At 40.8% G+C, this 17652-nt stretch overlaps 2 protein-coding genes across 2 annotated transcripts; both read left to right on the plus strand.

The window, feature by feature from the left end:
* Positions 1-6604: 6604 nt before the first annotated feature.
* Positions 6605-7534, plus strand: LOC105885541 (olfactory receptor 7A17-like). Its single transcript, XM_012790550.3, has one exon. The coding sequence runs from the start codon at positions 6605-6607 to the stop codon at positions 7532-7534; it is 930 nt and encodes a 309-aa protein (XP_012646004.3).
* An 8162-nt stretch (positions 7535-15696) lies between these two features.
* On the plus strand, positions 15697-16650 carry LOC105885543 (olfactory receptor 7A17-like). The gene has a single exon (XM_020283770.2). The coding sequence runs from the start codon at positions 15697-15699 to the stop codon at positions 16648-16650; it is 954 nt and encodes a 317-aa protein (XP_020139359.2).
* Positions 16651-17652: the final 1002 nt, after the last annotated feature.

The raw sequence follows: 17652 nt of genomic DNA on the forward strand, positions 1-17652 counted from the left end.
AAAACACATAATCACCTTGTAAAATGGGCAAAAGAGCTAAAGAGACATTTCCTGAAATATACAAATGGCTAAGAGGTACATGAACAAATTCTCAACATCAAGAATCATCAGGGAAATGTCCATCAAAGCCATGATAAGATACAACCTCATCCCAGCTAGAAGGGCTATTACCAAGAGTCAGAAAATATCCATTGCTGACAAGGATTGGAGAAGGGGAACACTTACGTAAATTAGCAGTCATTATGGAAAACAGTAGGTAGTTTCCTTAAAAAATTCAAGATAGAACTATCATATGATCCAGCACTTCCACCACTGAGTATTTATCAAAAGGAAATGAAGATATTATGTCAAAGAGATATCTACAATCTCGTGTACTGCAGCACTAATCACAATAGCCAAGACAGGAAATCCATTTAAGTGTTCACAAATGGGTGAATGGATTTGAAAAGGTGGTATGTCTACACAGTAATACACTATCTTGTTTATTCAGCTGAAAACAAGAAGGAAATCCTATGATTTGCAACAATATGGATGGACTTAAAGGACATTATATTATATGAAATATGTTAGGCACAAAAAGATAAATATCTCATGATCTCACTCATATGGAATCTAAAAAAGTTGATGTTACAGAACTGTAGAGCTGTATGGTGTTTATCTGAGGCTGGGGCAGTTGAGGGAGGAAGGGTGGGGAGATGTTTGTCCAAGGATACAAAATTGCAGTTAGGAGAAATAAATTCAAGAGATAATGTACCATAGGGTGACTATATTTTCTGATGATATATTGTATTCTTGAAAAATGCCAAGAGAGTAGATGTTAAATGTCCCCACCAAAAAGGTAATAACTATGTGAGGTATTGCATATATTAATTAGCTAGATTTAACTATTCTCTAACGTATATATACTTCAAAACACCATGTACATGATGTTGTACATCATTGTACATGATAAATGCATTTTGTCAACTTAAATAGGTAAGTTTTGGAAAATTAAATAAGATAATTTTTATAAGATGCTAATTGTAGCATGATTTGCATAAAAGAGGCATAAATGTACCTCTTAAAATTACCAAATGTTTTATAAATGAAGAATTAAACGACAGTTCTTGACCTCTGCCCTAAATATGAAATTTCTAATTCTTTTGGCAAAAGCATCGTGAAGCCAAGTGATGTGATACCCATGGTTTTCTATGAAGAGAACACAATTCACTGCCTTGTTGAAGCAGTGAAAGACTTTTCTAGAGAAGTTAAGGGCTGTGTTCCCATCACAATCCAATGCTTTGCAGACTCAGGGGTCTCAGTCAAAACAAGGTCCTCAGTTTAGACTTTGGAGAAGACTTTAACTCAGGGTTGCAATGAGCTGTTACAAGGTTAGATCTCAGGAAGGCAAAGAAGTCCATAGAGAAGGACTAATAAAGGCTGAATTCACCCCATGTTTAATACGCTGTCTTGGGAACAGAGAACACAGGAGAAAAATGTTTCTTTCACTGCAGAGCAATGTCCCACAGGGACATGATGTGGTCAGGGTTGCAATAACAAGAGGGAAATATGCCTAATTAGCAGGTTTTCAAAGCTGTAAAATCTCCTCCTCTGCTGTTCTACCTCAACATATGCAATCCTTTTTTATTTCAGCATATTCCAGAGGTACAAACATTTTGGTGACCTAAATTGCTTTTGTACCATTTGAGTCCAAGTTATATGTGTGCCCATGCCCCAGATAGTGTGCATCGTACCTGTTAGGTGTGAATTTACGGTACCTTGAGCTGAATGGGACATGGTTGTTTAGTTAAAGTCCTAAATCTTGCTCTGGTACTAAAGGCTTACCTTCTCCTACTGTTTTTTTATGGGGACAGAGCTTCAGTCTCCATCATCCACCATCCAGGGAGAGATTCTCAGTTCCACACGGAGATCTTTCTTCCAGAAAACCCATCATGGTGAGTCCAAGAGCTCTGTAGGTACAGTAGGAAAGTGTCGGGGAGGATGGAATTCATGAACATGCACCTGAGGTCACCTGAGAGCCAATCCAGGCTTGCCTAGAGCAGAGAGATTGCTATGGCTGTTTGTTAGCTTGCTTGATTAATTAATTAATTGATTCTTGTATCTATTTATGATGCTAAAAGAGAAGTGAACATTGAACTCAGCAATGGAGTGTGATTGTTGACAAGTAAGTAATGTGAATGGAAGCCAAATTAGTGGAATAAATGGAGGCTTTAAAGTCCTTTGATCTTTGCTCAAAGATCTTTGCAATTAAGTGGAGAAGAGAAATAGAGTTATTAGCTGTGGGGCAATATAAACTGAAGTCAGGGCGGTTCTTTTTTATTTTTAAGAAGGGGTTATTTGAGTAGGTTTCTATATGGTTGAGAAAGGTCAAAACCAATGAATTCCTTCTAAATACTACCTGAGAACAGCGGTTTATGAGGCAAACATTTTGTAGTATTTTCCCTCATGCTAGGTATTCAAATGAAATTAAAATTTAACTTAATAGGTGAAAAGTGACATACTAATGACCTTTACTCTGCAATGATTTCCTTACTGGTGAGGCTAAATTTATATGTGTGTTTGTTAGACATTTACCACTCTATTGGAAACTGTATATGTTCCTTGCTTTTTGTATGCATGGTTGGGAGTGTTTTTATTCCTCTTTCAGATTGCATTTTTTAAAACAGAAGAACTGGAGTTTTCATCAGTTTTGGCATTTATTATTATTACTTTCCTTTTTTTTGAGACAGAGTCTCACATTGTTGCCCAGGCTATAGTGCCGTGGGGTCAGCCTAGCTCACAGCAACCTCAAACTCCTGGGCTCAAGCGATCCTCCTGCCTCAGCCTCCTGAGTAGCTGGGACTACAAGCATGTGCCACCATGCCCGGCTAATTTTTTTGTATATATATTTTTAGTTGGTCAATTAATTTCTTTCTAGTTTTAGTAGAGATGGGGTGTTGCTCTTGCTCAGGCTGGTTTCCAACTCCTGACCTTGAGCGATCCACCTGCCTCGCCCTCCCAGAGTGCTAGGATTACAGGCGTGAGCCACCGTGTCTGGCCTAATTTTGGCATTTATTAATAGCATTTAGTTCTTTTATGTAAGTATCAATGTATTTAAGGGGAATGTGTGAAATTTTATAAATGTTTGTAGCCAAATCCATCTAGTCATCATGTTGTGTTCACTACGTGATTTTACAAATGTAGAAAGTTCTTTTGCAGCATTTGGCTAAATAAATTGCTTTTTATATATTCAGTTCCAACTGGTTTCCACATCTCTGTTATTCTTTGCCTGCATGCCTTTTGGCTTTTTGTATTCAATCTATTTCCATAAGTTACATCACCTTTGGCCATCATTTTAGTATTTTCTCTTTTTTTGAGACAGAGTCTCACTTTGTTGTCCAGGCTAGAGTGAGTGCTGTGGCATCAGCCTAGCTCACAGCAACCTCAAACTCCTGGGCTCAAGCAATCCTTCTGCCTCAGCCTCCCAAGTAGCTGGGACTACAGGCATGTGCCACCATGCCCGGCTAATTTTTTGTATATATATTAGTTGGCCAATTAATTTCTTTCTATTTATAGTAGAGATGGGGTCTCGCTCTTGCTCAGGCTGGTTTTGAACTCCTGACCTCAAGCAACCTGCCTGCCTCAGCCTATATGTAATATTTTTAAATAATAATTTTTAATAATTAATAATTTTTTCATAATAATAATAATTTTAATAATTAATACTTTTTCATATATAATGTACTCATATTCATACACCTTTGTGAAAATTCAAAGGTAAAAAAAACAAGTGAAGTTTCTGACCACTGGGTCTTGTATTCTTAACAGTAAGACACAGTACAAGGCAATGAATGTGTGTAGGATATAATCCCCTCAGGGATAAATCATATGCAGAATTTTATTCAGTGCAAAAGGATAGAAATACTATGCTGTGTGCAGTATTTTATAGCATATGATCTGGGGAGGCCTTTGCATGTTAGATAAATACCAGAACCAGGACTAGAGTGTGGCCATTGGACTTCTCAAAAAGAGATCAAAATCCAGAGCTTAAAAAAGACAAAAACAAGATGCCACACAAGAAAAATGGGAAAAGGACTGTCTCATCTGCTATCAGACCATATAAAAGCCAGTTGGTCAAATAAACAGAACAGGCACAGGAAAAACAAGTTTTGTATTGTTTCACGTTTTAAAAAAAAGCCAAATTGTGTGGTTATTTTGCATATTTCCTTTTTGAATTATTGTTTATTGCATTTGCTCATTTTTTCTGTTGGAGCTACCTATCTGAAACTGTTTTGACACAGAAAAGAAATCATGTTTGTCATTTGGTAAATTTATCTTTGTCTTTTATTATTTTTGCTGGCATCAAAGGAATGTAACAGGAATATCTCCAAAACTAAGGAAAGGACTATATGAGCTTATTAGATCTTTTCTGCCCACCCCAGTTCTAATTCATGCTTGTCTCTCTCTCTCGGGCAGATTTTTTTATATTTTGGTTTTTTTCTTTTATTTATTCAGTTTATATTTCTTTAAACATAAGGTAGAAAATAGCAATACCAAAATGAAGCCTTAAGATTGCATGTGCATGGGAGATTTCCAGACTGGAATTTCTGAATACCATTTCTCTATGCTCCTGAGGAAAGATAATTTGATATTGACAACTTGTCTGACATCCATTCCATTTTAATAGTGTGACTGAGATGAGAAGAACATGTGAGTAACAGAGCTCCAAGAGGCCACGGTGTGCTGCATGCATGTATGCATTTAGGCATGTGTGTGTGTGTGTGTGTGTGTGTGTGTGTGTGTGTGTATGCTCTTTTGCATGCCTTGGGGTGAGACCAGGTTTCAGAGAAAGAGGACCTAGGGTCTCCATTCCAAAATGTACCTCATGAGATAAACACCAAAACTCAAGGCAATAGAGAGAAATAAAGAAAGGGATGTATTTTAATTCATGAAACCTTTGCAACTGTATGAATAAAGTGCAAATGTAACACCATCTGGTCAGAGGGACTCCTTGTGTCTTTATGTTTCAGAAGCTACAAGGCCATCTCATTCCTCAACATCCTCTGCCACCATCTCTCATCACTCTCCTCTTGTTCATTTCCCCATTTCCCTGCCACACTGGCTTCCTTCTTGGCCTTGAACATCTGAAAGAACCACCTTCCACGTGGCCTCTGCATCATTCCTTCTTTCTGCCTTGCACATGGTTTACAAGGAGCCTTTTTTTTTTTTTGAGACAGAGTCTCACTCTGTTGTCCAGGCTAGAGTGAGTGCCGTGACATCAGCCTCGCTCACAGCAACCTCAAACTCCTGGGCTCGAGCGATCCTCCTGTCTCAGCCTCCCGAGTAGCTGGGACTACAGGCATGCGCCACCATGCCCGGCTAATTTTTTCTATATATATTAGTTGGCCAATTAATTTCTTTCTATTTTTATAGTAGAGACGGGGTCTTGCTCTTGCTCAGGCTGGTTTCCAACTCCTGACCTCGAGCAATCCAGCCTGGGCCTCCCAGAGTGCTAGGATTACAGGCGTGAGCATTGTGACTCCCCCTCTGTCGTCAGTGTGGTCTCTGATCAGCCATCACCTGGTCTGCTGCCCTTGGCTGACCGCCCAGCAAAAACTAACACCCCATCAACACTTTTCCTCTTACCTCTTTCTTTTGCTTCATAGGAGGAGAAAAAGACCATCTGACTTAGCACACAACATCTTCTTTGGTTTGTATTCTTCCTCAGTCATTAGATCGCAGGGACTTTTGCTCTACAGCATCATTGACTTCCAGGGGTCCCCAAACTTTTAAAACTGGGGGCCAGTTCACAGTCCCTCAGACCATTGGAGGGCCGTTGGAGAGTGAGGGCACATTCCACGCATGCGCACTGGGGGCCGGGGACCACTCGGCTGCTAAGCAGGACAGGCAGCGGTGGCAAAACACTCGGCGGGCCAGATAAATGTCCTCGGAGGGCCGCATGTGGCCCGCAGGCCGTAGTTCAAGGATGCCTGGCTCGAGATAGTGCCTAGAACATATCAAAATTCAATTTATATTCCTCCAATGCATGAAACATTTTCTCCTTAAAACTGCAGAATACATGCCCCCTGGGAAAGGCTGAGGGTGAGAGTGCAATTCCTAATGACAGATGTCCGTGGGGTCCCCTAATGGAGACCAGATTCACACACAAAATATGGAAATTAACATCCTGTAGAATGGAGGTTACCAGAGACGGGAGCATTTACAGTGGGGGTGGATGTTAGTTAAAGGGTACAAAATTACAGTGTGATAAGAGACTGGGAAAGCATGGTGACTACAGTCAATGATATATTGCATTCTTGAAAAATGGTAAGGGAGTGGATAATGCATGTTCTCACCACAGAAACGATGACTATGTGAAGTAATGCAGATGTTAATTAGCTAGTTGTAGCCATTTCACTATGTATACATACTTCAAAACATCATGTTACATATGAATTATTCATAGAATTTTCTCTGTCAATTTTTTTAAAAAAAGAAATTTAACTTCTTGACTGTAGAGTATAAATGATAGAATTTCTGACAGGTTAGTAATGCATGCATGTGTCATGGTCTCCTCTTTTTATTTTTTATTTTTTTTATTTTTTTTAGTAGTCAGAACAACCAGATGGAACCAGAAAATGACACACGAATTTCAGAATTTCTTCTTCTGGGGTTCTCAGTGGAGCCAGAACTGCAGCCCGTCCTCTTTGGGCTGTTCCTGTCCATGTACCTGACCACTGTGCTCGGGAACCTGCTCATCATCCTGGCCACAATCTCAGACTCCCACCTGCACACCCCCATGTACTTCTTCCTCTCCAACCTGTCCTTTGTAGACATCTGTTTCACCTCCACCACTGTCCCCAAGATGCTGGTGAATGTGCAGTCACAGAGCAAAGCCATCTCCTACGCAGGCTGCATCACCCAGATGTACTTTTTCATACTCTTTACGGGGCTGGACAGCTTCCTCCTGACCGTGATGGCCTATGACCGGTTTGTGGCCATCTGTCACCCCCTGCACTACACGGTCATCATGAACCCCAGGCTCTGTGGGCTGCTGATCCTGGTGTCCTGGATCATGAGTGTCCTGAATTCCTTGTTACAAAGCTTAATGGTATTGCCGCTGTCCTTCTGTACGGAGTTGGAAATCCCCCACTTTTTCTGTGAACTGAATCAGGTAATCCACCTGGCCTGTTCTGACACCTTTCTCAATGACATGGTGATGTATTTCTCAGCTATAGTGCTGGGGGGTGGTTCCCTGGCTGGGATCGTCTACTCTTACTCTAAGATTGTTTCTTCCATACGTGCAATCTCCTCGGCCAAGGGCAAGTCCAAAGCCTTTTCCACCTGTGCATCCCACCTCTCGGCTGTCTCCTTGTTTTACTGCACAATCCTGGGGGTGTACCTCAGTTCTGCCGCAACCCACAACTCCCACTCCAGCACACCAGCCTCGGCGATGTACACGGTGGTCACCCCCATGCTGAACCCCTTCATCTACAGCCTGAGGAATAAAGACATAAAGAGGGCTCTGAAGCAATTCTTCAGAGGGAAACGATAAAAGTCTATTTTTCAAGAAGTGTGTGTGATTTCAAAGCTCTAAGCCCTAGAAATTGTGATCCGTTAGTCAAATTGTGGAAATGGAATTTGCCCCTTCTATTTATTCCCTAGAGTTTCAATTCCTTTGATCTCAACTGCTTTATCAAATTTTCTCAACTGCTTTACCAGACGCGTTGGTCAAAGTGATTGAAGCATCACCAGGTTCAACCTCGTTATGTGCAATTATTTGTCAATTAAAAATAAAATGAAATATTTAATCAAGAAGGTGAAAAATCTCTACACTGAAACTGTAAAACTTTAGCAAAAATAGTTGAAACAAAACATGAATAAATGGAAATATATCCCATGTTAATGGATTGGATGTATTTAAGTTTTTAAAATGTATATACTATGCAAAGCAATCAACAGATTCAATGCATTCACTATCAAAATGCCAGTGTCATTTTTCACAGAATTTTTAAAAAAATTCTTAAATTCATATATAACCACAAAAGACCTCAAATAGTCAAAGCAATCTGGAGGGGGTGGGGGGAAACTGGACAGATTACACTACCTGATTTCAAAATATGTTACAAAGATATAGTAATCAAAAGTTGGAAAAACTGGATATCCACAGGCAGAAGAATGAAATCAGACCCCTTTCTCACACCATACACAAAAATCAATTAGAAATGGATTAAAGACTTAAGTGTAAGACCTAAAATGGTAAAAATCACTAGAAGAAAACATAGAGGAAAATATCCATGACATTGGTCTGGGTGTAGATTGTTTAAATATGAGCCCAAAAGCAGAGTCAAAAAAGCAAAAATGAGCAAACAGGATTGCATCAATCTAAAACACTTCTGAACACCAAAGGAAACAACTGACATAATGTTGACATGATGAAGAGACAACCTACAAAATGGGGGAAATATATGTAAATCATGCATCTAATAAGAGGTTAATATCAAAATATATAAAGAAATCAAACAAGTCAACAGCAAAAAAGAAACAAATAAACCAAATTAAAAATGGACAAAGGGCCGGGCGCAGTGGCTCACGCCTGTAATCCTAGCTCTCTGGGAGGCCGAGGCAGGCGGATCGTTTGAGTTCAGGAGTTCGAAACCAACCTGAGCAAGAGCGAGACCCCGTCTCTACTATAAATAGAAAGAAATTAATTGGCCAACTAATATATACAGAAAAAATTAGCCGGGCATGGTGGCACATGCCTGTAGTCCTAGCTACTCGGGAGGCTGAGGCAGGAGGATTGCTTGAGCCCAGGAGTATGAGGTTGCTGTGAGCTAGGCTGACACTGTGAGCCATGGCACTCACTCTAGCCTGGGCAACAAAGTGAGACTCTGTCTCAAAAAAAAAAAAAAAAAAAATGGACAAAGGATTTGAGTAGACATCTCTCAAAAGAAGAGATACAAATAGCCAACAGGTTTATAAAAAAAATGCTCAATGTTACTATTCATCAGAAAAATGCAAATTAAAATGGGAGATATCACCCCACACCTGTTAGAATGGCTCTCATCAAAAGGACAAAAGACACCAAGAGCTAGCAAGGATGTGTGGACCCCTACAACACCATTGGTGAGAATGTAGATTGTGGAGAGCAGTAGGAAGGTTCTTCACCAAACTAAAAATAGAATTACCGTATAATCCAGCAATCACACTTCTGGGGGTATATGCAAAGGAATCGAAATCCATATGTCAAAAAGATATCTGCACTGTTGTGCTCATTGCAGCATAATTCACAAAAGCCAAGACATGGAACCAACCTAAGTGCCCATCAGTGGATCAATTGGTAAAGAAAATGTGGCACATAGACACAATGGCATACTATTCAACCTTAAAAAGGAGTGAGACTCCGGTCATTTGTAGCAACATGAATGAAGCTGGAGGACATGATATTAAGTGAAATAAGCCAAGCATAGAAAGACAAATACCACATGATTTCACTTGTATGTATAACATAAAGAAGTCGAACTTATAGAAGTAGACAGTGGAATGGTGTTTCCCAGTGGCTGGGCAGGGTGTGGGGAATGAGGAGATGTTGACCAAATGGTACAAAGTTCCGGTTAGACAGAAGGAAAAACTTTTCAAGGTCTATTGCATAACAAGGTGACCACAGTTAATAATGTATTGCATCTTTCAAAATTCCTAAAGGAATAGATGTTAAATGTTCTTGTGACAAAAAAATAAGTATTTGAGGTGATTAACATGTTACTCAATTTGATATCATTATTCTACAATGTATTCATATATCAAGACATCAACATTTTACCATATAAAGTTATGCAATGTCCTGAATTTTTAAAAAAAAGTTATGCAATTTTTTATCATTCAAAAATAAACGTTTAGGTTGGTCCGAGTGCAGTGGTGTTTACAACTAATTGATCACAACCAGTTACAGATTCCTTTGTTCCTTCTCCACTCCCACTGCTCCACTTGACCAGCCTTTAAAAAATAAAAAATAAAAAAAAAAAAAAATAAAAATAAACGTTTAGCCGGGTGCGGTGGCTCACACCTGTAATCCTAGCACTCTGGGAGGCTCAGGCTGGCAGATCGCTCGAGGTCAGGAGTTCGAAACCAGCCTGAGCAACAGCGAGACCCCGTCTCTACTATAAATAGAAAGAAAGTAATTGGCCAACTAATATATATAGAAAAAATTAGCCGGGCATGGTGGCGCATGCCTGTAGTCCCAGCTACTTGGGAGGCTGAGGCAGGAGGATCGCTTGAGCCGCCCAGGAGTTTGAGGTTGCTGTGAGCTAGGCTGACGCCACGGCACTCACTCTAGCCTAGGCAACAAAGCAAGACTCTGGCTCAAAATAAATAAATAAATAAACATTTAGTCTGAGCACAGTGGTTCATGTCTGTAATCCTAGCACTCTGGGAGGCTGAGGCAGGAAGCTCACTTGAGCTCAGGAGTTCAAGATCAGCCTGAGCAAGAGTGAGACTCCGTCTCTACAAAAAAAAAAAAAAAAAAAAGATACATTAGCCGGACATGGTGGCTCATGCCTGTAGTCCCAGCTACTCGAGAGGCTGAGGCAGGAGGATCGCTTGAGCCCAGGAGTTTGAGGTTGCTGTGAGCTAGGCTGACGCCACGGCACTCACTCTAGCCTGGGCAACAAAGTGAGACCCTGTCTCAAAAAAAAAAAAAAAAAAAAAAAAGACTAGATTTACTTAACTTTTAACCTGGTCTCTTGAGGACAAAGGATCTGTGCAAGGAAAAGTTCCATTCTGTGCAAAGCAACGTCCCACAGGGAAATGATGCACTCAGGCTTGGATTAATAAGCAGGAAATGTGCCTAATGCCTCATATCTCCTCCGTGGTTGTCACGTACAACCTTGGGCTGGAAGGGACATGCTTGTTTCTTTTGGAGTCCTAACGCTGGACTCCAAGCATTGGAAACCAATGCTTGACTCCTTCCTGCTGTCTTGTCTGATGACAGAGTTCCAGTCTCCACCATCAACCGTCCAGGAAGACCTTAGAATTTCTACACAAAGTCCTTCCTCCAAGAGCCCCCATCTAGGTGAGTCTGACACACCAGTAGATACTGCAAGAAAGCTTCCGGGGGAACAGAAGCAGAGAACGTTTACTCGAGGTCACCTGAGAGCCAAACCTGCCTAGCCCAGCCCCCAGAGATGGCAGTGGTCGTTTGATTGATTGAGTGATTGATTGATGATTAAGGATTTTATTGACAATGCTAAAAAGAGAAGTGTCCATTGAACTCAGCAATGCACTGGTCATTCCTGACATTTGAGTGATGGAAGCCTAATTAGAAGAGAGAATTGTAGGTCGGGCGCGGTGGCTCACTTCTGTAATCCTAGCCCTCTGGGAGGCCGAGGCGGGTGGATCACTAGAGGTCAGGAGTTCAAAACCAGCCTGAGCAAGAGCGAGACCCCTTCTCTACTATAAATCGAAATAAATTAATTGGCCAACTAATATATATAGAAAAAATTAGTCCCAGCTACTCAGGAGGCTGAGGCAGCAGGATTGCTTGAGCCCAGGAGTTGGAGGTTGCTGTGAGCTAGGCTGATGCCACGGCACTCACTCTAGCCTGGGCAACAAAGCGAGACTCTGTCTCAAAAAAAAAAAAAAAAAAAGAAAAGAAGAGAGAATTGTAGGTGTAAAGTGGTTCCAATAGAAGAACAAATGTTCAAGGATTTTTGCATTTGTGGGAAATAGAAAAATAAAGTATCAACTGAGGGGAGATATACACAGAAGTGGGGCATTTCTTTTTTTATTTTTAAGACAGGGCTTAGCTGAGTATGCTTCCATATTGATGGGAAAGATCTAGACCTACAGATTGCTTGCTAACAACACTACCTTGCAACAAGAGCTCGTGAGGCATACATTTCTCAGTTATGTTCCCTCATGCTAGGTATTCAGTTGAAAAAATATATATATACTAAAAGGAAAAGGGTATACTATTGGGATTTGCTTGCAATTATTTCCTTAATGCTGAGTCTGAATGTATTTATGGGTTTGTTAGACATTTGCTTTTGCTATTGCAAATTTTCTGTGCAGAGTTTTTTGCTTTTGTACGGTGAGTTCACAGGGTTTTTATTCCTGTTCCTAATTGCATTCTGTCAAACAAAAGAATTGGAGGGTTGTTTTTTTTAAAACCACCTTTGCTGTTTACTATTTAGTTCTTTTCTGTAGGTATAAAGGTATTGGTGGAATGTATGAAAGTTTACAAATTTCATGTGGTCAAATCTGTCTGTCGGTCATATTGTGTTCGCCTCATTACTTTATAAATGTACAAAGTTCTTCTGCATCATTTGAGTAAACAAAGTGCCTTTTATACGTTTCCAACTTGTTTTCACATTGCTGTTACTCTTCAGTGTGCCTTTTAGTCTTTTGTGATTCAATCTATGTCTATATGTCTTAATTCCTTTGACTGTCATTTGGAAGGCATTCTTCTTCATCATTTGACTAAAAATTGTCATTATCTTTTGTAAGTATATTTGATCCATGTTTCTTTGTATAAAATAAAACCACAAATTTAGATACCTCTAACTCAATTGTATGTTATCATCTCTTATGTCTAGGTCTTTGCAACTTTCATTATGTACCCATGTTGAAATCATTAAATTATTGCTATTTTATTGCATATTTCAGTTAATTATCAATATGGAAACAATGTAAAATGAACTGGCAAGAAAACTCATCATTAGTTTAAGATTAATAAGCTTTATTTTAAATATATATTTCATTAAAATATAAAATCTGCTCTAAGGAAAAAAAATACTCCTTTCAATTTTGTTTAACACATTGTTATTTTGAAACCACTATATTTAACCTGGTTTTATTCCTGTACCATTCATTTTATCTCATAATTTCTCATTTTCTTAAAATTTGTTTCTGCATCACACACAGGTTTTCATGTACCTTTGTGAAAACGCAAAGGTGAACAGAGCAGGTGAATTCCCTGTTCATTTGTGCTTTGCATTAGAATGGAGATGACAGGATATAATGAAATAAATGTACATATGACATAATGTCCTTAGGGATTAATTATATGAACGATGTTTTTCAGTGTAAAAGGGTAGACTTGTCATGGCGTGTGCAGGATTTTATGGAAGCTTTTGCATGCTGGAAAAAGTCCAGGTCCAGGACTGAAGTGTGCCCATGGGATTTATCAAAAAGAGACAGAGAGAGAGAGAGATCAAAACGCAAAACCTAAGAATAGCAAAGAATAGATACCCAGAGAGGAAAAATAAGAAAGTTGCCTGCCTCATTTTATATAGGACCACATAAAAATCAATTGTTCAGGCCAGGTGCGGTGGCTCAAGTCTATATATAATCCCAGCACTTTGGAAGGCTGAGATGGGAGGATCGCTTGAGGCCAGCAGTTTGAGACCAGCCTGAGTAAGAGTGAGGCCTCATAGCTACTAAAAATATTTTAAAAAGTTAACCAGACATGGTAGCACGCTCCTTCAGTCCCAGCTACTTGGGAGGCTCAGGCAGGAGGATCACTTGAGCCCAGGACTTTGAGGCTGCAGTGAGCTATGATGACGACACTGCACTCTAGCCCAAGTGACAGAGCAAGACCCTGTCTCAAAAAAATAAAAAAATCAATTGTTCAAATCAACATGGAACAGACATGGGAAAAAGCAAGTCTCCTACTGTGTCATGTTTTTAAATGTATAAATTTTGTTATTCTTTGTAGATCTCCTCTTTTGAATTGTTTGTCTATTTCCTTTGCTCATTCTTTATATTTATGTGTTCGATCTGTAAGTGTCTTGGTATTAAAAATATATGATTACTTTTATCTTTGGGGGAAACTTATTTTTGATCTTTTATTATTTTTGTTTGGTATCAAGGAGATATAAGAGGAGCTGAAGTGTTGCCATAACCAAGGAAGCTTTTTTTCCCTCCTAATCTCTTAGGAACTACTTGAGATTATTAGATATTTTTCCCAGCTCAGGTCCATTGAATTCCCCTCTCTGTGTTTATCAAGCAGATATTTTATTTTTATGGGTTTTCTTCTTTTTTTGTTTTTTTTTTTTGTTTGTTTTGTTTTGTTTTTGTTTTTTGAGACAGACTCTAGCTTTGTTGCCCAGGCTAGAGTGAGTGCCATGGCGTCAGCCTCGCTCACAGCAACCTCCAACTCCTGGGTTCAAGCAATCCTGCTGCCTCAGCCTCCCGAGTAGCTGGGACTACAGGCATGCACCACCATGCCCGGCTAATTTTTTCTATATATATTAGTTGGCCAATTAATTTTTTTCTATTTATAGTAGAGACGGGGTCTCGCTCTTGCTCAAGCTGGTTTCGAACTCCTGACCTCAAGCAATCCGCCCACGTCGGCCTCCCAGAGTGCTAGGATTACAGGCGTGAGCCACCGCGCCCGGCCAGGTTTCCTTCTTAACCAGAGGGCAGACCATGGCCATACCAAACAGCTTGCCTTGCGTCCACTCCTGTCTAATTGTATAACTGAAGGTGAGAAGGGCATGCTATTATTGCCCTGCCCTAGGAGTCCTCACTGTGCATGTGTACCTGTGCTATTTGTGTGTTGGAGGAGGGGTGACTTTAAGGGTGAGAGCAGGTTTCAAAGCAGAGGAACCTGGGCTCAACATATTCCAAAAGGTTACGTAATGTAGAGGTCAAAACTCAAGCCAACACATGGAAAGAAAGAGGCGGTGCTTTTCAATACAAGGGACACCTTTGGAGCCAACTTATTCAAGTGCAAATACAAAACCATCTGGACACTGGGCCTCCTTGTATCTTGGAGTTGCAGCAACAATGAGGCCACCTCATTCTGCAAAGTTCGTTGATACCATTTGTCATCGGTCTCCTTCTTGCTAATTCCTCTTGCCAAACTGAACTTCCTGTTGGCCTTGAGCCTCTGTAACAAGCGTCTTCCTCAGGGCCTTTGCACTGGCCATCTTTCCTTTTGGCCACACAGATTACCAAGTATCCTCATGGTTCCCAGTCTGTCTTCCTTGAGGTCTCTGTTCAAATGTCACCTTGTCTGCTAGACTGAACACCCCAGTAAAAATTAACACCCCCATCCACTCTCTCTCTTTTACCTTCTTTCTTTCTTTATAGCTCTTGTCACTGTCTGACACAGTATGTGATTTTCTTACATCTGCTTGTATTCTTTCTTTATATTTTACTGGAGGGACTTTTGGTTTTCTTTCCAGCACTCTTCACTCATTGTCTAGATCAGGCTTCCTCAAACTATGGCCCGAGGGCCACATGCAGCCCGCCGAGGACATTTATCCTGGCCCGCCGGGTGTTTTTCCTGCCGCTGCCTGTCCTGCTTAGCAGCTGGCTCATCCCGGGCCCATAGTGTGCATGTGTGGAATGTGCACCCCACTCTCCAATGGTCTGAGGGACAGTGAACTGGCCCCCTATTTAAAAAGTTTGAGGACCCCTGGTCTAGATGGTGCCTTGGACACGATGTTCATTCAATTTATACTCCCCAAGTGCATGAAAGACTTTCTCATGAAAATGTTTGACTACATGACCATTTGAGGAAAAGCTGAGCATCACGGAAAAGAAATTCCTAATCGGATATGGGATGGGAGATCCCCTAAAGGAGACCTGATCCATGCACAAATTATAGAAATTAATTTCTTGACTGTAGAACATAAATGATAGCATTCCTGGCAGGTCTGTGATGCACGCTTGTGTCATGTTCTGTTTCTCTTCTTTTGTAGTCACCTCTACCACATGGCACCTGAGAATGGTACAGGAATTTCAGAATTTCTTCTCCTGGGATTTTCAGAAGAACACGGATGGCAACCCCTCCTCTTTGGGGTGTTCCTGTCCATGTACCTGGTCACTGTGTTTGGGAACCTGCTCATCATCCTAGTCATCAGGGTGTACTCCCACCTGCACACCCCCATGTACTTCTTCCTCTCCAACCTGTCCTTTGTAGACATCTGTTTCTCCTCCACCACTGTCCCCAAGATGCTGGTGAACATTGAGACACAGAGCAAAGCCATCTCCTACGCAGGCTGCGTCACCCAGATGTACTTTTTCATACTCTTTGTGGGGCTGGACAGCTTCCTCCTGACCGTGATGGCCTATGACCGGTTTGTGGCCATCTGTCACCCCCTGCACTACACGGTCATCATGAGCCCCAGGCTCTGTGTGCTGCTGGTCCTAGTGTCCTGGATCACGGGTGTCCTGCATTCCTCATTACATAGCTTAATGGTGCTGCGGCTAACCTTCTGTACAAACTTGGAGATCCCCCACTTTTTCTGTGAACTGAATCAGGTAATCCACCTGGCTTGTTCTGACACCTTTCTCAATGACGTGGTGATGTATTTGGCAGCTATGCTACTGGGTGGGGGATGCCTTATTGGGATCCTCTACTCTTACTCTAAGATAGTTTCCTCCGTACGGGCAATCTCCTCGGCCAAGGGGAAGTCCAAAGCCTTTTCCACCTGTGCATCCCACCTCTTAGTTGTCTCCTTGTTTTACTGCACAAGCCTGGGGGTGTACCTCAGTTCTGCCGCAACCCACAACTCCCACTCCAGCACAACAGCCTCGGTGATGTACACGGTGGTCACCCCCATGCTGAACCCCTTCATCTACAGCCTGAGGAATAAAGACATAAAGAGGGCTCTGAAGGATTCTTTGGGAGGGAAACTAGAACAGGTCCAATTCTCCTGGGGCTGAAGGTGTACCCATGACAGCAGGGCCCAAAGCCCCAGATTGCTATTGTTCAATCAGATCACAGATGTAGAAATTGCTTCTTCTCTTTATTTCCTGAAGTTTCTATTTCAATGAACTCAACTGGTTTGTAAAATGTAAGCAACTTCCTCTATGAAGGTTTCTGCTCTCTCTGATACTAAATAGATCTTTTTCCCTCTGTCATTTTCCTACCTTCCCAAGATTATTCCTAACCTTGGGTCAGAAACAATTTGGAGATTCCTATTTGTTCCAAAGAGTGATGAGTTGCAGTAGACTTGTGGAATGAACTGCAATCGGCAACTGAGGCCATTTAGACACTTTTACTGGAGAAGAATTTCTGAGACCATAGTGCTTTTACTTTCATGTCTGCCATTTATTTCTTTTTGTTAATATGTTTAATTTTATGGATACATAACGGTTGTACATATTATGGGGTATATGTGATATTTGGATATAGGCATATAATCTGCAATGATCAAGTCTGGGTAATTTGGCTATCCATCGCCTCAAACATTTATCATTACTTTGTGTTGGGAACATTCCAAAACTACTCTTGTCATTATTTTGAAATATGCAATAAATTATTGTTAACTGCAGTTACCCTATTGTGTTACTGAACAGTAGATCTTTTTCCCTGTATCTAACTGTATTTTTGCACCCTTTAACCAAACCCTCTTTAACCCCCCTCCCCACTACCCTTCCTAACCTCTGGTAACCACCATTCTCTTCTCTACCTCCAAGAGTTCAGATTGTTTAGCTTCCACATATAGAGTGTAAACATGCGACATTTGGCTTCTTTCACTTAACATGATGACCTCTAGTTCTATCCATGTTGTTGCAAATGGTAAGATTTCATACTTTTTAAAGGCTGAATTGCATTCCATTGTATTTACATACCACATTTTCTTTATCCATTCGTCCACTGATAGACACTTAGACTCATTCCCTGTCTTGGCCACCGTGAATAGTACTGCAATGAACATGGGA

This window comes from Microcebus murinus, chromosome 27 (genome assembly GCF_040939455.1).
Source record: "Microcebus murinus isolate Inina chromosome 27, M.murinus_Inina_mat1.0, whole genome shotgun sequence".
NCBI classification, from domain to species: Eukaryota; Metazoa; Chordata; class Mammalia; order Primates; family Cheirogaleidae; genus Microcebus; species Microcebus murinus.